This window comes from Emydura macquarii, unplaced genomic scaffold (genome assembly GCF_026122565.2).
Source record: "Emydura macquarii macquarii isolate MOO-44397 ecotype Brisbane River unplaced genomic scaffold, CSIRO-AGI_Emac_v2 contig_2184, whole genome shotgun sequence".
NCBI classification, from domain to species: Eukaryota; Metazoa; Chordata; order Testudines; family Chelidae; genus Emydura; species Emydura macquarii.
This window is the reverse complement of record NW_027132321.1, coordinates 836,977-858,694: the sequence shown is the minus strand read 5'-3', so window position 1 is coordinate 858,694 and position 21,718 is coordinate 836,977. Positions and strand designations below refer to the sequence as shown.

The 21,718-nt window shown below is 45.9% G+C and overlaps 1 protein-coding gene across 1 annotated transcript in view; it reads left to right on the top strand.

Moving 5' to 3' along the window:
• Positions 1–3,366: 3,366 nt before the first annotated feature.
• Positions 3,367–21,718, top strand: part of HIPK1 (homeodomain interacting protein kinase 1) — a 31,239-nt gene continuing 12,887 nt past the window's right edge. Inside the window, exons 1-9 of the mRNA XM_067558761.1 lie at positions 3,367–3,861; positions 6,868–7,942; positions 11,644–11,767; positions 14,242–14,361; positions 16,008–16,094; positions 17,184–17,368; positions 17,833–17,995; positions 18,744–18,966; positions 21,058–21,179. Coding sequence (XP_067414862.1) covers positions 6,870–7,942; positions 11,644–11,767; positions 14,242–14,361; positions 16,008–16,094; positions 17,184–17,368; positions 17,833–17,995; positions 18,744–18,966; positions 21,058–21,179 — 2,097 coding nt within the window. The 5' untranslated portion in view covers positions 3,367–3,861; positions 6,868–6,869. The remainder of the gene's footprint in view (positions 3,862–6,867; positions 7,943–11,643; positions 11,768–14,241; positions 14,362–16,007; positions 16,095–17,183; positions 17,369–17,832; positions 17,996–18,743; positions 18,967–21,057; positions 21,180–21,718) is intronic.

Genomic DNA, 21,718 nt, shown 5'->3' with positions numbered 1-21,718 from the left:
CTGAGGTGCCGAAAAAGGATCTCCATGGTGTTTTTGATAGCAGAGTTTAGTCCCCAAGGAAGGAGAAAACCTTTCTGCGCCCACTAGTCAGGGAATCTGCTAGCAAGGACTGTGTATGAACACAGCTGCTGCTTGCCTGATTTGAGCCACAGTGTGGGTGGGATCTATGCCTGCAGTGAGGGATTTGCCTTCTGTGCTGCTCCACATTGCAGGAGGGGAGCTGTGGGTTTAGCTAAGCAGGTTTCTTGCCCTTCAGTAGTTTGCAGTTTACAAATCCCAACCACACTACATGGAGCATCCGTGTGTGTCACCCAGGACCTGTGGCACCACCGTGCCCCTCTCTGGGGAGCAGACAGGTCAACCTATGCAGACTAACCTGGTCAGCCCCTGCCTGCCTAGCAGGAAGGAAAGTTACACAGTATCTGGAACCTCACCCTGATGTGAGCATGATCCAGAATCCCTGAGAGCAGAGGGGCCACTCCTCATTCACCACAGGTCACTAACACCCAGGGCTGTGCCTGCTCGGAGAGCTAGGTCTGCTCCCCTCCCCTGACCACCCTCCCGACCTAGGAGAGGCTCTGCAGGGGTGCAGCTCAGAGACTGGGTCGGAGCCACTGGAGCAGTAGTTTCTTGGCTGCTATTGGAAACAGACCTGCATTAGGCTCTGCTGTCAGCGAGCTAGATTTGAAGCACCAAACGCAGCCCAGACAGAGGCTGTCCAGGTAATTCTCTAGGAGCCTCAAGGGCTGCTGCTAACCTGCATTAAACGAGGCAGATTGTAGCCCCCGTCTCACACCCGCATCTGTAACAGGGAGGCCCGTGTGGAGCACTGGTTGAGTGAGGTTCAGATGAAGTGCTGAGTCCTGTGGGATTGGCTGCCCTGTGGCAGGGATCATGCTTCCATTTGCCTTTGGCCCTGGGCTCCACAGGAATGTCACTCCTGGTAGTTGTGTCTGATCTGCCTTTGTTTCCAGCCAGGCTCTGCTCAGCAGTGAAGCAGGTCACAGTGGTGCATTTAAGTGATCCCCAAACGTCTGCATTCATTCTCCCCCATGTGCTGGGCAGGGCGGTTCACACCGCAGAGCTGTCCTTTCCAGCTAACTGAAGGCTCAAGCAGACCTTGCTGCACTGGTTACGCTCAGGCTCAGGTCACAGTTACAAGATTTTCTTCACAACAGTGAGGCCCAGAGATTTCTTTTCTTTAATTGAAAACTGAGGACACATTTACAGTTAACCCAAACTGGTTATATGTTCTATACTTAGTTTTCACCAACCCAGTAACAAGTGTGAACTCCTGAAGCAGTATAACAGTCCTATCATGGAGTCAAAGGCAGTCCCCTTGGGCACACCAGTCTATCTTGCCACCAGGCAAGCTGGACTTTAATGATAGTGAGTTGCTACACACCAAAGATCACAAAAGATTCAGGTTGCTTCCAGTCCCAAAAGACCAATGACTTACCCCAGGTCAATTTGTACCTCAGATCTCTCTCCAAAGATGCTTGTAGCCAATCCCATAATAAACTAACTAATGATGTATTAACTAGGAAAAAGAAGTGAGAGATTAATGCAGGCAAACATATATTAGTTGTAGTAACTTGTCAGCTCTGAATGTCTTTTAGGGCTAACCCAGGGGATCTCTGCTTCTGTCAGAGTCCAAACAGCAAGCAAGATGACAAATTTTCTTGTCAGCTATGTTTATTTCCTTCTTCCAGAATCCAAGCTGAGCCATTTTGCATGTAGCCTCTTCATGGATGTGAAGGGGCAATTAACAAAGTATTTGTAGTGTGATGTCCCACAATGGCCCATTTAATTTTCATAGCCTTCTTGATGAGCAGATGATCTTTCCTGACAGGTTTAGTTTCAGAGCAAACTTTACAGTCATAAAGCAAAAACTTAACTATTACCTTATGGCATGTGATAAAGATATTTAAAGGAGACTAATGTATGCAGCTACTTACACGCATTTCATAAAGTCTAAACAAATTGTTATAAGTCCAATACCCACCTTAACCGTCCTAACACCCAGGTGAAACAGCCTGTCCAGCAATGAATTTGTCAGTGCTCAGCGGAGGCCTGAAGTCTTGGCAAAAGCTAGCATCTGGTTTGCCAGTGTCAGAGCTATTTTGTTTGGGGAACTATTGTAAACTACACTGGCAAAAGATCCAAGCTGGGTGTACACTATGATGGCGCGTATGTACATGTAAATAAAATGGGGACTTATACTGTTTTATTTATACTAGCAAGCCCTTTCTAGCATAGACAAGGCCTAAGGATCAGATTAAAAATCCACTGAAATTACAAGTTGTTTTTGAGGAGAGTGGGAATGTAAATATCTTAACTTCAGATCATGATCCTGCTAGCCTTTGAAGTGAATTCCTTCAGAAGGGCTGCCCATCTTGAGATAGGAACATTTCAACTTCTCTTTTACTCATGGCACTGTATAAAAAGATAGTACAGTATGTATCTGTGATGCCACCCGACCTCGTCAAGCACCCACCATTCAGCAGCGAATTTCCACCCCCAATTAAGTCTTTGGTCCCAGGCTGGCTCTGCAGGGACGGGCCAATACACTGGAGGCACCGAATCCAGAGCCCTGGACTCCGTACCCGGCAGGGCCGAGCTGAGCAGCGGGTGCGGGGCAGGGCTGAGCGCCCGACATGCAGCGCCCTTTCCCCACAGCAGGCAGCCGGGAAGGCAGGCCGGGCTCTGGGTGCACACAGCGGAGCCCGGAAGGCGGCTGCCGAGCTCGGGGGCGAGAGGCCGGGCGGGCAGGAGCCGGAGCCACGGACACGCCAACACTCGGGCCCTTGATCAGTTTGTTGGGTCCAGGCAAAAACTTCCAGCTAGGGCCCGCCAGCGGCCCAGCCCCTTTGCCCAGGGCATCGCAGCGCCAGGCTGCCCAGCCCGAGCCCGAGGCCTGGCCAGTGACTGGGACACGGGGGCTCGGCTCGGCTCTGCGGCTGATGTGGCGGAGAGCGACCCTGAGTCACCAGGGCCGTGGCCACGTTGTCATGGCAACCAGGAGCCGGAAAAGGGCGCCTGGGCGGGCGGGCGGGCTCACTGAGGGAAACAGCCTAGGCCCGCGGGGGGAGGGGAGGCTGTCAGGAAGACGCCAGGGTTCCTTTCCCCCGGGGGGCGGGGCGGGGCTCGGCTCAGCAGCACGCCTGGGGGGCGGGCTCTGGGCACTCCGTGCGCGCTGCTATAGGGCAGACGTGCGTCACTCACAGCACTGCCGGAGAAGCGGACGGAAGCCCGCAGGGGTCTTCCTCCTCCTTCTTCTCCCCCCCCCGCCCCCATATAGCTCCCTCCCTCGCGCCGGCCCCAGCCCAAACTGTTGCGGGTAACTCACGCGGAGGGAGCAGGCACGTCACTTCCGCCTCAGTAGCATCAGGGGCGGCACCTCGCCTGGGCACCATGATGGTGACGGGCCGAGCCGTCACGTGACCCTTGTTCAGTGCCTCGGCGCTCGGCTGTTTCGGGGGTGGCCGCGCTCGGCGCTCGGCTGGCTCAGTCTGGCGCAGGCAGCCGCAGGCCCGGAGCGCAGCGGGACGGAGCCGGACGCAGCAGGCCGCGGGGAGGGAGTCGGGCGCGCCGATCGGCCGGGCGCGGAGCGGGGGGAGCCGGGCCAGGCCGGGCCGTGGGGCGCTGGGGCGGAGCGGGGCCTGGCGGCGGCGGAGCGGCCTGGAGGCTCCCCCCGGGCGGGGCAGGCCGGGCTGGGCCGGGCCGAGCCGAGCCGGGCGCCGTCCTCCCCTGCCTGGACCGGCGGCCGCTCCGGGGCTATGATGCGCCCGTTCCGGGGCCCCGCCTCCCCTCGTGTGCCCCCGGCAGCTCCAGCCCGCGGCTGAGACCCCCCGACCAGCGGTGAGTGCGGGCCGCCGTGCGCCGGAGCCCTGCGCGGTGCGGAGCCCGGCCTGGCCTGGGCTGGGCTGGGCGCCGGCCGCGGACCGCCCGCCATCGCCTAGTAACAGCCCCAGCGCCGGCCGCTGCCGCCCGGCCCGGCCCGGCCCGGCCCGGCGACACCCCTGGGAGCCCGCAGCCCGCGACACCAGGCCAGGCCAGGCCCGGCCCCCCGGCGGTGCGGGGAGCGGCGGGCTGGCTCTCGCCGCGGTAGCTGGCGGGCTGGCTCCCCGCAGTACGGTTCTTCCAGCGGCGGACCCGCTCCTGGCGGACGCAGGCCATCGCCTTGCGGGCAGGCCGGGGCTCCGGCGGGAGGACGCGGCCCCTGTGCCCCGGCGTGGCGGCGGGGTGCGACGGCCGGGCCCGAGCTGAGTGCAGGAGCGGGGCAGGGGTTCAGCCGGAGCGCAGCCGAGCCCCGTGCTGTCTGCCTGCCCCGACGTGCGCTCCGCCAGAGCCGGGCCTGCCGGAGAGCCGCACCGGGCGCTGTGTTAAATCAGCCTCTGCGGGCTTCAAGAGTCTGCTTGAGCGACCGCCTAGACCCCGTTTATTTAAAGGAGCAGGTCGCTGGCAGCTGGCAGGATCCCGTCACCTGGTGTGTGTGCGCACCTCACACGGCTTCTAACTCTCTGCTCTCCGCTGACTTTCATCTCGGCTTGCCATGCAAACCAAACCTGAGACAACCAAAAACCCCTCTGCTTTGGAAAAATGGAACTTCTACAATTATTCCAAAGGCCCCTTCAGTTGTTCTACTGACTCAATTTAAAAAAACAAAAACAAAAAACCCTTCATAAATTTGTACCTACAGTGGAGGTATCTCCGGAGCATGTCGTGTGGGATTAGGCCAACAAAGATCAGCAGTTCTGGTGCATCTTACTTACAAAACGTTTAGTTTGCAGTTAATACTTTGCACCTTAATGAATTTATGACTCTGTTTTGGCGAGAGTACGCCTTCTGAAATTGCCACAGGGAGATTCTTCCCGGAGCAAAAGCACTTGGCTCACTGCCTCCTAGAAAGTAGGCCAAGAAGATACTCTTAGCCCAGTCAGAGACACTTAGGGGAATCCAGCCAAAAACTTTGTTAGACTAACTATCTCAAAGCCTGTAATTTTGCCTTTAAAGGCTACCTCTGACTGGAAATAACTAGTCTTGGCTCATTCCATTTTATGGTGAATAAGATGGGAGAAGCTTTGTGACCCTAAATCCAAGAAGCTGTTTTACAGGACGATTTGATATTTAAAATAGGGATGGGGAGTTCCTAACAGACTTTACGGGGATTAAAATTCTTCAAAGCAGGAGAGTGAGGATACCCTGGTAGTATTGCTAGGGAAAACCCACTCTTCTTAAAACAGAATTTAACACCAAAGCTCAGGGCACTGCCTAGAAATAGGACACTATACATTTCTGCTGGCACAGCGATGAAGTTCAGGCACATGAAAGTGTGATCCCTGGCTGACATAGCTGTGCCAGCAGAAGCCCCTAGAGTACATGCAGTTATACCAGTTCCTACAGGTAGGGCTTGTTTTGCTCGAGGAGGGTGGTTTTACTATATCAGTACAAAGCTCAGTTTTGCTGTTATAGCTTCATCTGTGCTAAGGGTGCTTTGATGGTATAGTGTATGGGTAAAGCACTCCCAGTGAGGACAAGGCCATGACTGCAGAATGTGAAAGCCCCACTCCATTTAAATGGTACACCTTTTCTTTAGTGCTCTTGAATATGTAAACAACTGTTCTCTGCCAAGTGACCCCTCACATGGTATCTGTTGAAATCAGTAAGCTTCTATGCTGTGGGAGATTCTGGTTCAGTTCCGCCCTCTGTCTGATCATTCTGCTAGGGGCTACGCTGATGGGCGTGGGAGGAAGACTGCTGAAGCTGTTTCACTTCAATTAAATATTTTGGTAGGCCAGAAAAATGGTTCCACTCAGGGGTCAGGTAGGCTATCCTTGTTCAGCCCCTTTCTTAACTAGCAGGGACAGAGTTGAACCAGCATCTCTCCCTTCTTAGGTGAGGACCCTAACCACTGCACTGTAGAGAGTGTCTCACTTTTGACTCTTGCATTGGCCCAATTAGTATTTAATTAAAGTGGACCTGCTTCAAGAGGAAAGCCCCACAGAAGACAATCTCATAGCTCAGCATTTATGTAATTCACTTGCGGAGGTAGGAGATTACTGTTCAGATCCTTGCTCATTGGGGGAATTGAACCAGACTCACCCATATGCTAGGTGAGTAGCTAAACCACTGGGCCATAGAGAGTGCCTTATGTGTGCTAACTGATTATTTAATGAAAGTGGAACAGTTCTAGACTAGCGCTTAAATGAAATTCAGGAAAGGAGATTTTGAAAAGACTTGACTGCCAATTACTCAAAACAACACTTTAGAGTAAATCTTCTAGCTGCATGCCAGTCACTGGTGCAAATCTGGTCTGGGTCAGTGATAAGTGGAAGGTATTACCGTCTGGAATGAGTTGGTGAGCCCAGTCCATATCCTAGAAGACAGGGACACCCCTCACAGGCACATCATTCACTTTAATGCAAGTAGGATTTTATTTTCTTTAAATAATAAGGTAGATTTATGGATATTTTGCTACTGATCGCTGTTGCATTGGAGCAGGCATACCTAACTAATAGTTTGCATGACTCTTTGTTTCTTTTAAATAGATTGCACTAGCACCTGAAATATTAGTTGGGCAAATCCCAGTGTGGACAAAATACCTTCCCCAGAATGCTTAAATAGTTGTAAATGGTTGTAGCTTGATAGGTGAGGCTGGTAAATCTTCACTTCAGCCCCCAGAAATGGCTTGATGGAGTCTGCAGCAAATAGAAAAGAAACTTGTTGCCGTCCATGCTGACATGAGTCATGTCTCTGTAGGGTGCAAAGAAAAAGACTCGACTTGCTGTGCAAACTGAGGATTTCCTTGCATCTTGACCTGCTGTTCTGGGGCTGTTGCTAACTAGTTCTCTCTTCTCATTTCAGGTATGGCCTCACAGCTGCAGGTGTTCTCCCCTCCGTCAGTATCGTCGAGTGCCTTCTGCAGTGCCAAGAAACTGAAAGTGGAGCCCGCTGGCTGGGATGTTTCAGGACAGAGCAGTAGTGACAAGTATTATACCCACAGCAAAAACCTCCCAGCTGCTCCAGGGCAAGCAAGCTCCTCTCACCAGGGAGCGAACTTCAGCATCCCGGCTTACGATCAGAACCTCCTTCTGCCTGCCCCTTCTGTTGAGCACATTGTGGTTACAGCTGCAGACAGCACAGGGAGCGGTGCAACGTCCTTCCAAAATAGCCAGACCTTAACACACAGGAGCAACGTTTCTTTACTGGAACCATACCAAAAATGTGGATTAAAAAGGAAAAGTGAGGAGGTTGACAGCAACGGTAGCGTGCAGATAATTGAGGAACATCCACCTCTCATGCTGCAAAACAGACCTGCGGTGGGTGCTGCGGCCACTACCGCCACTGTCACCACTAAAAGCAGCAGCTCCAGTGGTGAAGGGGATTACCAGCTGGTCCAGCATGAGATCCTTTGCTCCATGACAAACAGCTATGAAGTCTTGGAGTTTCTGGGCCGGGGGACGTTTGGGCAGGTGGCAAAATGCTGGAAGCGCAGCACAAAGGAGATTGTAGCTATCAAAATCCTAAAGAATCATCCTTCCTATGCTAGACAAGGCCAGATAGAAGTGAGCATCCTCTCTCGCTTGAGCAGTGAGAATGCTGATGAGTATAACTTTGTTCGCTCTTATGAGTGCTTTCAACACAAGAACCACACATGCCTTGTGTTTGAGATGCTAGAACAGAACTTATATGACTTCTTAAAACAAAACAAGTTCAGTCCACTGCCCCTAAAATACATCCGGCCAATTCTGCAGCAGGTGGCCACTGCGTTGATGAAGCTAAAGAGCCTGGGTTTGATACATGCTGATTTAAAACCTGAAAACATCATGTTGGTGGAGCCCATCCGCCAGCCCTACAGAGTGAAAGTCATTGACTTTGGCTCAGCCAGCCATGTGTCTAAAGCGGTGTGCTCCACTTACTTGCAGTCTCGTTATTACAGGTCAGTCCTTTCATCTGATGCGATCTCTGTACACTTGCATCTGCAAAGCAGAATTGGCACTAGAAGGGTGTCGTTTATTGGGGGCAGATGAGCCACACGTCTGCAGTCAATATACAAGAACCAGATCAGGGATTACAAACCTCTTACATGGGAAGGACTGAATTATTATCCAGAGGGCAAGGCATAAACCTAGGATACCACTCAGTCCAGAGCAGAACATCTGCTGATAGCAGTGAGAAATTTACACAAAGATAAGGGTCAGAATAACCTTCATGCAGTACATAAACTTTTACAGTTTACATAAATAGTACATTTATGGCCAGTATCTTAGTCACAGTTGGCAGCACTCAATAAAAAACAAGCTCAATTTTGTGCCCGCTGCTATGTTTGTCTGCCCTTTATTTATTTTCCTTCCCTATCCTCCTCATTTCTCTACCTTTATCTTCTGTCATGCTCCTTTCTTCCCTCTGCATCTCCTTTCTTGCAGGAATTCCCACTTCCCCCTACACACCCTGTACACTATGCTCCCGCCTCTTTCCAGTCTCATCTGCTACAGTGATATTCAAGAGGAATTCTATCAGTTGTCATTTTCTAGTTCATAAAGAGCTTCAGATAGTGCACATTAATAATTGAATTCTAGAGAGACCAGGTGGGGAAGGTAATATCTTTTATTGGACCAACTTCTGTTGGTGAAAGACAAGCTTTTGAGCTACATGGAGCTCTTCTTCAGGTCTGAAGAAGTTTATTGGGGGCAGATGAGCCACACGTCTGCAGTCAATATACAAGAACCAGATCAGGGATTACAAACCTCTTACATGGGAAGGACTGAATTATTATCCAGAGGGCAAGGCATAAACCTAGGATACCACTCAGTCTAGAGCAGAACATCTTCAGGTCTGAAGAAGTTGGTCCAATAAAAGATATAACCTCACCCACCTTATTTCTAATATTCTGGGACTGACACAGCTACAACACTGCAAATTTAATCCTAGACAGTCCAGCTGCGAAAGTGGCATCTGGTTGCTGTCTTGTTTCAACACCACTTTAGAAGGTCACTAATTGTAGTACTGTTAACTGCTGTCATTAGCAACTCAAGTCTAAAAGCAGATGTGAGGGAGGTTGATGGCTGTTGTACACCAGGTGTGTCTTGAGTCAATATGAAAACCGAGGCCACGTAAGAAGTTAATCTATTTAGAGTAAATTTCTCAGAGCGAGGGAACATCTTTGACAGAACTCAACACCCCACTTGCATTTACTACATTTATTGTGCTAAGGTTTTAGAATATATGAGACTGTTTGTTTGTTCCTGGATGCACACACAGGACAAAGAAATAATTTCACCTCCAACAGCCATTGCCTTTTATCGTCTCTTTAATTTAAGTCAAGACATACTTGTTCATGCAGGTTTGAACAAGGTTGTGTTGGGGTCAGCTGTGCCACAAGTTACTTTCCTCTTATCCTGTAAGCCGTTATATATGTGTAATTCCAATGGATTTGAATGGGAGTTTCATACATGTAAAGGCAGCACCTGCTTAAGAAGAAAGCTCAGCAGGGAATAACTGCAGGCCCTTGCCTTTGACATGATGGATTAATGGCACATGGAGTTGAGAATCCTGTTTAAATGGCTAAGTGGGTTAGTTTTCAGCCTTTTTGTAGGAGTTAACAGGTGTCTCCAGCTCTTCTTCAGTATCCCGTCAGGCTGCTAAACAAGTCAGCCATGTCTTAGTACAGTTCTTTAGTATTTGGGTGCTGATTTTCTGGCTAAACATTGTCATTATATTGTGGACATATTTGCATAAATTCGCAGGTAACAAATCACTCCTAGGCCTGCCCATGTAAGGCAGGTACAGATGGCTGAGAAAGTGAACACACAAACTGAAGTACAGGACGGGGGACTAAAATGAAGCAGTGTAGTAACATTTAATGGGAACAATTCCTGCAATAGCTATCCCTGGTCCAGTGTATTACTCTGAGAAGCAGCATAAAAGCCTAATTGCCACAGTTCTATTTCTTGGGGGTGGTGCTAGTTGAAAGGGTTCTTCCCTATAAGAGAACTGCTTGTATTGAAGTGCGGGACTACCTTTGCCATGAGATTGCAAAAGAGTGGGGAGGAGCAGTTAACTGAGCTAACTTATCGGGTGGAACTTGCTGTATTCCCTGATGACCTGCATATAAGGATGAGACAACTGGGCAGCCCTGATAAGTGTGTTTACTTTGGAGATTAACTAGTGGAAGTCAGCTGTACTGTCACCTCAAAGAAAGCTACACCCATGTTACACAGCGCACATGACGTTACCTCACCATATAGTCAGGGGTATGGTCAGATAGAAAATTGGATTAAAATGGGCTTTTAAGTGTCCTGCTGTAAGATGCCACGTGACTGAAGAGTTCTTATTCCCGATAGCAGTACATTATGCAAGTGCAGTGTCCAAAACTGTAATGCAAGATAAGAACCACTTTTAGAGCTTCCTTAACCATGATTATAATGCAATAAACTTCTTTCTTGATGGGTGTTTGCTACATGAGAAATTACATAAAGTGTTAGGATTTACTGTCCAAGACATTCCCAAAAAGCAACATCGATCAGTGTTTGGGACTTTTCTCCCCTGCATTGGGGTTACAATGGAATCATTTATTCTTAAGGAAAATGTAGGTTTTAGTGTTTCCTGTACTTTTTGGAGTGAATTTCCATATATGCTCACATGATCCTTTACATCCTATGTTAATACAAGACTAGAATTCAACCCGTGAGCAGGCACGACAGGTGTTTGTTTCACAACTGTGGTGTGTGAGGCAAAGGGATAGCTGTGCTAAAAGATTGTTTCCTGCAACATATCTGTCCAGCTAAGTATGCAAAAAAAATCCTCTCTGGGGTTTGAGATGTAAAAGCAGCACATGATGTGTTTTATAATCTCCCTGATAAAGGCTGGGCATGTGGGTGTTCTGCTGGGTAAGGTTCAGTGGCCATAAAACATTGTGACAAAACACTCACCATCACAGTGTCTGGCTGTGTTCTCTTCATCCTCCTCAAACCTGAAATGCCCCAGACAAGCCCTCTATAAAGACTAACCAGTGCACACAAAGGGGCACTCTTCTCTCTGCAGAATGCCCTGCCTCGGGTCTGCAGCCAACTCTCTCTTCCACATGAAAGCAGCCCAAGCCCTTATAAATCTTCTGCACTGATCTGCTGAATAGCTGTGCTGAGGGAGCCTGGCTTAGGCATTCCTCCAAGTGAGCCTTACCCCCACAATCCCACACTGCTCTCTGATGGGCCCAGTGGGGAAGTGCTGGGGTGGGTTGGGTGATGGCTGAGGGGTCATCTCAAGCCCTGTACACCCTGTCTTGGGACTAACTCAGCTAGCAACATACATACCATTTACAGGGGAACTCTAGTATAGGGTAATTTGCTTTGTTATGGGATGTCTCTGGACTGTTGAATCCTTTCATCTTGAGCTGGAAGACTGCACTGTTGATTTACTGAGGCAGTAAAGCAAAAATAAACAGCTCTGCTAAATGAGGATGATACAGACACTTTTAGGCTAGCGGGAGAAGTGCTGCATCTTTCTTGGGGAACCACTTTTAATTTTACAAAGAATTATCTCTGGGGAACTCTAGTTTGCTCTGCAATGTGCTAGTCTAATATAGAAATAGTCACCATTTGCTTTCTGTGCCATGCTGAACATTTTAATCTTGTTTTACAGAGCTCCTGAAATCATTCTGGGTTTACCGTTCTGTGAAGCTATTGACATGTGGTCCCTGGGCTGTGTGATAGCTGAGCTGTTCTTGGGTTGGCCTCTGTATCCAGGAGCTTCAGAATATGATCAGGTAAGATCATATGGTACATATGGGATGGTGCTTGTACAATCATAAGTATCTTCTTTTTTTTAAAACCATATTAAACTGAAGTGTCCTAATTCAAATTCTGCTCCAGTGTAAGCAAACAATATGTGGTCTTCAGCTCATTTCCTATGTCCTTCCTCCCTTTGATCCTATTTTCTTTCTATCTGTGGTAATTGAGGCTGCTTCCTATTTCTACCTGCCTTCCTCTGCCTTTGAATACAGAATGCAGAGATCCTTGTGTGTCTGTCTTCAGTTTAATATAGTCATCAAGTTTATGATGACAACCTGAAGTTAGTTTTCTGACACAACTGAAGTGGAGTGTTTCAATCCTGGCTGTGCAAAACGCTCTGCAATTCAAGAGGGACAGTTTAGCTACATGGAGCAGTTGTCCCACAGAGAGAATTAGAAAGCCCGCCATGCAATTCCTGTCATGTTAATTCCTACAGAAGCTCTGATCTCTAATGCAGAGCATGTCCCAAATGCAATCTCTGCAGCCTGCCTAGTACAGAGTATACGTATGTGGATGCTTCTCTTGGACTGATGGATCTTGCCCTGTACAAGTAGCAGCATTAACTGCACTGTTTGCTTGCCCATAAATGGGTAAAAACCTAAACAGAAGAATGCTTTTCCAAGTATTGCTTTTCCATCACGTTATTTTTGTGGTGTTACCCTTCCACGGTGTCTGGCATATTTTTCTCTTTACAAAAAGAGCCTCTCAAATTAGCTTTTAGCATCTCTTCAGCACTGTACATTTCCAGAGGAAATGCAGTGGTACATCAATGAGCAGACTGAGTTAGAAATAGCTAAGGTCTGGCATGGTGGTTTCCTTCTACAGTAAGATTCATGTACTTCTGAGAATCTTATTGCAGTGGGTGGGGATGGAGGGGTGTTTTTTCATTGTGTAGTATATAGGATTCTGTAATCCTTCAGAAGCTTGGGGTAGCCTGCACTCTGACTTCATGTGATTGAGTTTGGTGTTTGTAGGGAAGTCTTTGGTTTTTACATGAGCTTCTGCTATAGCAGAGGCAGGCCCAGTCAGGATTTTGGAGGAGGGATCTTCAGAAATGAGTGCCAGGCTTGGCCTTGTTAAGATTCTTGTGTGAAAGCAACCTTTGCCTTACAGGATACAATGTCCTCATTATTGTAGAGCATATTTTAACTATTTTGGACTCCCAGTTTAATTGCTCAGCATCTAGTGGATGATGGTTGTTGTAAATTATTTTTCCTAAAGATGACAAAGCACAAAGCTCTTAATTGTACTGCTGAACATCCAGATGCCTAAGTATGAAAAACATAAACACTGGTCAGTTTGAACCCCGATTGCTAGAAATGAAACGCTAGCCCACAAATTCATCGTGGCTCACAAGCAGCACACATTTAGTAGCCTGCCTAGTGCCGTGTGAATGTTCAGTATCTCATGAGGTTCTGGTACTGGACTAGCCGGGGTATTGCAAGTCAGGAAGGAGGTGCATTGGCAGAACTGTGTGCAGTAATTTGGACTACAGCATCAGTAACTGCATTGCCTAACTGCCTTCAGCCAGTGTTTCCAGTCGTGCACTTTCATAAATGGGTTACGGTCACTGATTTTTTTTTTTTTTTTTAAAGATACTTTTAAAAAAACAATCTTTTGTCTTGTGATAAATTGAGAAAACGTGTTATTGTTATCTGAAATTATTCCTCTGTTTTATAACAGCCTCGTTTTCTTTTCCTTTTAAGGACACCTTTTCACTTCGTAATAGTGCTATGTTACTGACACTGTAGTCAATATTCCTTAAACAAGTTCTATACATTTTTCTGCGGGGTTTATTTATTTGTATTTTTTACTCCAGGTGCAAATAGAATATGTTGATGCTCTTAAGGATACAGGAGAGCTACATGCTGTATGACTCTCAGCTTGCACCCTTGAAGTCAATGGTTGCTTTGCCACTGCACCCTTTGCAAGCGACACATTCAGGGGTGTATATGCCCAGACCCAACTGCCTCATTCAGATCCCAATATCTTTTCTGAGAATTATATATTGAAATAATACTTTTATTTTATAACTTTTTAAACCCTTCACCCCCCTTTAAAAATGTTTCGCAATGACGCTGGTGACACTGAGGAATGGTGCATTTACTCTATTGTGTCCCTATTCTCAGGCTGCTAAAACAGCTTTGCGCCAAGAACATTTTTGGGAAAAGGCAGAGAGGCACATGAGAGATTACCAGTACCTAAAATCAGATAGAACAAGTTAAATGTACTTGTAAATACTTGAGAATTGCATCTTTAGTTCTCTAACATGACAACTCAGTTACTCGGAAAGCATGTGTTTAAAAAAAATTTAACTTTTAGAATTGTATTTAGAGCCTATTTCCTATTTATTTTTAACATAGTTGGTAGAATCCTCAGTATTTTGCTGTAATAAATTTACTTATCAGTCCAGTTTGCTGGCACCTTCATCCATTTTTTTTCTTTACAGATTCGTTATATTTCACAAACCCAAGGCCTTCCAGCAGAGTATCTTCTGAGTGCAGGAACAAAAACAAGCAGGTTTTTTAACAGAGATCCAAACTTGGGATACCCACTATGGAGGCTAAAGGTTTGTCTCTCTTTAATTTCAAATTCTGTTTTGTCCATTATGGACCTGCACCAAAGCTTATTATTACATAATTTTAATATGTTGTGAAAGTATCCTTGATGAAGATTAGGTTCTAAATATCATTCTGAATTCTGATACAGTTGATTTGTACATTTTGTTTTAGAAACTGCACAAACCTGCCAATAGCAACTGTGAGTGATATTGGCAGCAAAACGTGTATTCAAATAATTGAGATAATGGCCATTTATTATGGACTGCTCAGTCTTCATGTCAAAGAGATGACATATTTCACCTCGTGAGCAATGTTAGGCATGAAATATAGAGTATTTAATGGTAGTTTGTTAGTTGAAGAGAAATGTTTGGGATTTGCATGGTGGAGGATGATCTTCAAAGGCAACCTGCAAAATACAACAAAATTGTTGCTGTGCCTTTTTTCCATTTTTATAAAGTGTAAAAAATTATTTTCACTACCTTTTTCTCCTAAATTAGCCATATCAGATTTGACTTCCTTGTTTTCCTGAGGGCTGCACTGGATGGCTAGTGGGATTATGACATCATAAGTGAGAAGAGACTAATTTGAGTCATTGAGAGGAGAAGGGGTTTTTAGTTGGGCTGTTTAAAGCTTTTAACAAAAACAAATGCCTGATGAGCTCTTGGGAGAAACATGCTTTCTTTGTGAAAGATTCAGAATAGACATGCTCCTTGTGAGAGTTTGGAAAATCCCACTGTAGTTCTGTAGTCCTCCAAGGAGTTCCCCCAACAGAAATGAAGGAGATAATTTGATATTTTTGATGTTTCTAAATCAATAAACAAAGAAAACAAAACAAAAGGCAAAAGCCCACACCATGGTTCTGGGGAAAAAACTTCCAGGATTCCTTTAGATCTTAGAAGCAATAGAGATGCAGGGCCCTCTTGTCCCCCTTGCAGTTCACTTTTTAATGTTGCATTTTGGCTTTTGCCCATATTCTAAATACTTCTGCTTCCTCGGATCTCAAATACCCTGTCAGAATCTGGCATTAATTTTGGTATAACTCTTCTAGTATGGTGGGACATGAGGTATCCTTGCAGTCTGTCCTTGATCTGATAGTCAGCTCAGGGTTGGCCACATTCACTGCCAGGCCAGTATTTCAGTTTTGCAGCGAGTTGCTCCCACAGGGTCAGGGTAGGGATCTGGTGGCTGTTTACTTCTGCCCTACTTGCAAATGATTTATTGCAGGGGTTGGCAACCTTAAAGGGCTGTGCCCAATCTTCCCCCTGCCGCTCTCCCAGTGCCAGCAGTGGTGGCGGTGGCGGGGGCGACTCTGCAGCCCCCGTTCTGGCAACAGTGTCCGCGGCGGGGGGCGACTCTGCAGCTCCCATTTTGGCGGCAGGCGCAACTCAGCAGCCCCCGCATCAGCAGCAGTGTTGGCAGCGAGCACGGAGCGGCTCCGGCCAGGGCTTCGCGTGCTGCTCCAAGTCGGTGCATGTGCCACTTTTGGCATGTGTGCCGCAGGTTGCCAACCCCTGATTTATTGCATTTGTCCTCTAAAATAGGCAGAATGATTACATGGCCCAACCTTTTGCTCATTGGCTTTTTTTTGTTATTATTTCAATCCAATTATTAACACGGTGCTGCAGCTGATCCAAACAAATACTTTATTTTATAGACTCCAGAAGAACATGAGTTGGAGACAGGAATAAAATCAAAAGAAGCTCGGAAATATATTTTCAACTGTTTGGATGACATGGCGCAGGTGAGCAGAAAAGGCTGTTGGAAAATGAATAATGACGCCATTTGAAACACACACGTTAGATGTAAAAGGAATTCTGAGGAAGAAACTGCTGTGACTCAGAATTCCTGACTGCTAGGTCCTTTCCTCCCATTGTAAACACTGGTGGGAGTGCAGTGTAGGCAAAGCAGAACTGATGCTTTTTCCTGCTCAAGCAGATCTAGAAGATGTAGTGGTTAAAATGCTGATCCCTTGTCTACACATGGAGCTCCCCCAAGTGGAACAGCACTATTAGCAATAGTAGCAAAGCCTTCAGGAAAGGCTAGTGGAGACACACACAGAGGTGTAATAGATCAAAATTTTTGCCAGAAATGTTATTGAGTTCACATTCAAGGCTGCCTGAATCTGAATGATGGAAACTACTAGAGGTTCCTGGTTCTGTCTGCTCCATTCCTGTGAACACGTCCATACAGGCTTAACTTTTATTACTATGAGTAGTCCCATTGATATCCCAGGTATTAAGGCACATGGTTAAGTGATTACAGGATCAGGCTCTTAATTGGGCTTTGGAAATCTTATAGGAGTGCATTAGGAGGCTATAAATATTTCCTTTTTTCTTCATTCAGTTTTCCTTTCAGAGGCAGAAATGTAAAATATTTAAGGGGTGGAGGGCATGAGTACCGGGGCATGTGATCATATCTTTATATCTTGAACTTAGATCCCAATGGCTCAATTCTCCATTGAACTGTTGTTTGCATCACCATTTACATCTGTGCAGAGAGTGTTCAATCTTGTCATTCTGAGATGGTCGCCTTTAACATTCCCTTTGCATAGGATGACACATCTGCACTCATTGGAGAATCAAGTCCAGTTGATTTCACCTCAGTACACCGACTAAATATTAAAAAAGAATTCTGTGCATATCATTGCATTAGTAAATGTGGGCTGCGGAAAGAGGGAATCTGCTTACGTTGACATTTTTGGAGACCTTAAAATGAAGGTGTTTAAGGACCAGCACTGGTTATTAGCACTGGCTTTGTCTGATATGGAATGACTGATTTGTATAGCAGGATTTTACAGTGGCATTAACTATTCTTGTTTCTTTTTTCCAAGGTGAATATGTCCACAGACTTGGAAGGGACAGACATGTTGGCAGAAAAGGCTGACCGAAGGGAATACATTGATTTGTTAAAGAAAATGTTGACGATTGATGCAGATAAGAGAATTACTCCTCTGAAGACTTTAAATCATTCATTTGTTACAATGACCCATCTACTGGATTTCCCTCACAGCAACCAGTGAGTTGATGGCACTTTAATTTTTGCATGGTTTTAGATGGATTTCTCAGCATGACATAAAACAGCATATCGCAAGTTTGCTGGGGTGTCGGTCTGATCTGCCAATTAAAAAGGAATATTTCAAGGGAGTGACTTCTCTTGTGTTTCCAGTTTATTTAGTTAGATTGAATTTGTGTTCAGTTCTCTCCAGTTAATGAGACAGAGTAGTAAGCTTAACCAGGTGACTTGTTTTTTGGCTCACAAATATTCTACTCCATTAATTAGGGGCTGTATTATTTTGATTTGCCAAGTCTCTGACATTCTTCATCGCTAAAGAGCTAAAGGCATATATATACACATGTAGATTAGTGTTCTAAGAGCAATGTCTATCCCTTCCTTCTCTTCGATGCACTGTTTATAGTGACACATATACAATATGTACTGGTATGGTATGTCTAATATTTCCTTCATTCATTCTCTTTCAGTGTGAAGTCCTGTTTTCAGAATATGGAGATCTGCAAACGAAGAGTTAATATGTACGATACAATTAATCAAATAAAGAGCCCATTCACAACACATGTGGCTCCTAATACAAGCACAAACCTTACAATGAGCTTCAACAACCAGCTCAATACAGTGCACAATCAGGTATGTGAGTCTTGAGCTTAGAGAAATGGTTTTGATGCTGTGGGTCAAATCCTGCTCTGCAAAGTAACTCCCCTGAAGTCAGATACTTTGCATTTACACGTAATATAGCTGAGCAGAACTTGCCCCTAAATTAATAGAACTATGTTGCTACCATATGAGAACAAGTTATGAGTTTTAGTGATGAAGTGTTCAAGTGTTGTTGCTATATAAGATTTTAACGACTTACGCTCTACACAAATGATATTTTCAATAATATGTTTAAATTCTGCAGATAACGTCTCAATTGAGAATTTTTTTCCTACTCCTCAGGCTGTAAAAATTAGAGATGGGGCAGCGCTATTATGACGTAGTCCCCAGCTGGGGATCAGTGCAGGCTAGTTCACTTACAGCTGACACATTGCGTCCCCACCTAGGATAGATTTTTATTTTTGAAGACACTTTCTGGAACGCACAGGCTGCCTTTGCAATTTCCTTTTTCAAATAGTTGGCAAGGCCAAACTGACACAGAAGGTTTCTCTGCTCTGTTACTCCAATTGTATTGGCTTGTCAGTTCAGAGACATAAAAGGCAAAAAATAGAAAGCAGGTTCAAATGCAACTTTTTTCAGTTCTGTTTTCTCCCTTACCTGTATTTAATTTGTTAGCGGAGGTGTCCCTTTGTGACAGGGCTCTGATGTCTGCAGCAATTTGTGTCTGGGATGTGGGGGTACGCAATACAAATATGCCCACTTGTAATGTTTGATTTTCTAGGCCAGCGTCTTGGCTTCCAACTCTACTGCTGCTGCTACTCTTTCCCTGGCAAACTCAGATGTCTCGCTGCTAAACTATCAGTCTGCTCTTTACCCATCATCTGCAGCGCCAGTTGCAGGAGTGGCACAACAGAGTGTTTCCTTACAGCCTGGAACCACACAGATCTGTCCACAGACCGACCCATTCCAGCAAACGTTCATTGTTTGTCCCCCTGCTTTTCAAAGTAAGTGGAAAAGCCTGTTACATACTACTGGAGCCTCAGCCAAATGAAAATAAAGCCTTGTGGTTTAGGCCAGGTAGAGAAACTGCAGGAGATCACTCTGTGCCCTCACACATGGGTGGGATCTCACATGTGAATATGAAATCAGCCCAGGTGTTTATGTATGTGTGGTTCTCCTCTCCCAGGACACACTTGATCAGGTGAGGATAACATACCTGCTTGCCATGCAATCTTCACTCACTTTATTGCTCCACCAGTTTTTCCCCCAGACTTAACACAACAGCATTCCTCATGACTGTCTGAGGTGTTCGACCCATTAGAATATTAAAAAAACCTCTGAAATGTTTCTCGTTCCCTGAAGAACCTTTTTTTTTTCTTGACACTCATAATGTTCTGTTTGACCTTTGAGTTGTTAGGCTTGCATAGGCACATGCACACAATCTACTTCCTATTAAGAACCAGCATGAGAAATTTCTGGGGGAAAAGGAGATTTTTCTAGAGGTTTAAGTGTCTGAAACTCAGGCCTAGTATAGAAGTCCATCCTAAATCTTGTCTGTGAATCAGTTATTGTTGGGGGCTATAACTAGGTTAATTTTCATAGTGGAGCAGAAATTTATTTCTAGACTTTGGTTTCTTGGAACCAAGAGCATTTGGGGAGACACTCAAGGTTTAGAAAAAGCTTGGAATATGTTAAAATTTTCATCCGGATAGTGATTGATTCCCTTAGTTTTCTAGAATGAAAACACAGTCTTAGAATCTCAGTTGACAAGTGTTAATACAATTGTGCAGCTTGGTGGCGAGAAGTAAAATAACGCCAGCTGCAAATAGATAAAGTTACACAAAGTAAGAAATGCAATTGTTGATTGTGGAAGCCTCTCCATTTGTATCTGGCTTGTGCTAATATGGTAGGTTATGAATGAACAAAAAAATCTTGATAAAGGGAGTGCATGACATAATGGCTTCAGTCTTAGGTTCGTACTTGTTTTTAAGTAGCATGGTAACATTAGAAGTATCAGACTATGTTACACTCCAGATGTGATTGAGGGGAGTGCATTTGGCTGGCTTGCATTCAGATGACAAGACTGCAGGCTAGAATGGACCTAAGCTTTAGAGAACTCTTCAGCGCTAACCTTGAGAATTTCAGGGGCTTGCAGAGATCATCATTGTTCATTAGCCTGGGCTTTATTGGTGGGTTGTGTCTGACAACTCCAGTTACACGCTAGCCATCTCTGAAGGGTCCATCTAGTGCCAAGTGCTGCAGAAGGCTAGGAAGTGCACAGACTTTGAAGACAAGCCGAGGTCATTTGAGGAGGAATGGCGGTGTCAAACGGATCTTAAACATTCCACTTAAGTACAAGTAGTAAAATTAAGCCTTGTCTAGACTGTCAAAAATGAGACTTGTAATGGTGGAGTAGCACCTGTGGGCAGTGGGGCTGAATTATAGGTCCCACTTTTGCCAATGTAGCAGCAGATGGAATGAAACTCAGTGTGGACAAAGTATTTTCATACGCTTCCTATAAATTGGAAGTAATTTATAATCTTTTAATTGGTGGCTGTGTGTGTGTGGGGGGGGTGTTCTAGTGTTCCCATAAACAATTCTTGTTTGTCTATTTCCATTTCGGGGCCTTAAACTGGTGTTGTTTGGGTCCAAGTTCAGCCTGGACAGCAGAGTGTGAAAGCGTTCCCATCCAGTGGCTGTTCAGTGAACTATATTCAATAGGTAGTAATGGTCTCAGGCCAGTTCTCACCGAACAAGCGTCCATATTGCAAAAACCAAGACAGAATCTGCGGCACCTTTCACCAGCACTAAATTCCCAGGAAAAAAGCCTTACAGAAAGCACAACTGGTCATGTCTGGGTACGAATACGCTGATCTTGTCATTCTCAGAGAGCAGCAGGTTGCCACTGGACAGAGGGAACCCCCTTTGTGGTGTGGGCTGCACCACTGCTGTGCCCATGAGGGAATTCCCTCTCTTCCCTTGACCTTGAGGCTGTGTCCTGCTCTCCTGCTGTGTCTGGCAGGAATTTAGATGCGGAAAAAACATTTGAATAATAAAGAAAACAGCTTAACCACGACTCTTCTTGTTCCAAACAGCCGGACTTCAGGCAACCACAAAGCATTCTGGGTTCCCAGTACGGATGGAGAATGCTGTTCCAATTGTACCACAAGCACCTGCAGCACAGCCACTTCAGATCCAATCTGGAGTTCTCACACAGGTAAAGACGAGATTAACTGGAGTTTCTCCAGTGTAAAGCATGACTCCAGCTCTGCTTTCTCTCTCATTGGAATGGCAGCCACATCGTGTTGGGGCAGGGAGGGTGTAGTGGGTTCTTCTTTGTTATTCATAGAAATCTCAGGATACATCAGGAGTTGGGGAACTGGATCCCAGTGATATATAGGTTCATATCACGCTGGAATCTGCCTAGTTTTGCTGGGATTTTTTAAGTGTGAACACTTCACAATTGTCCTGTGCCAAGTTTCAGCCAGGAGGAACATTTAGTGGCGACCATAAGTCCCGTAGAATGTGATATTTGGATAGAAATACTGACATGCCCCCCCCAGTCTGTAGGTAGAGGAAAATTACAAAATCAGAAGAGTGATCTGTATTTCTTTAAAATCGTTGGCTATGGGGTTTGCCCTTTAATAATGGGGTATATATCTAGTCTCCTGAGACTTCTCTCTGACTCTGCATGAGTCTGCTGTTCAAAACATTCTGTTCTTGTCTGGACAGATGTACTTTCCTACAGAAGGCAAC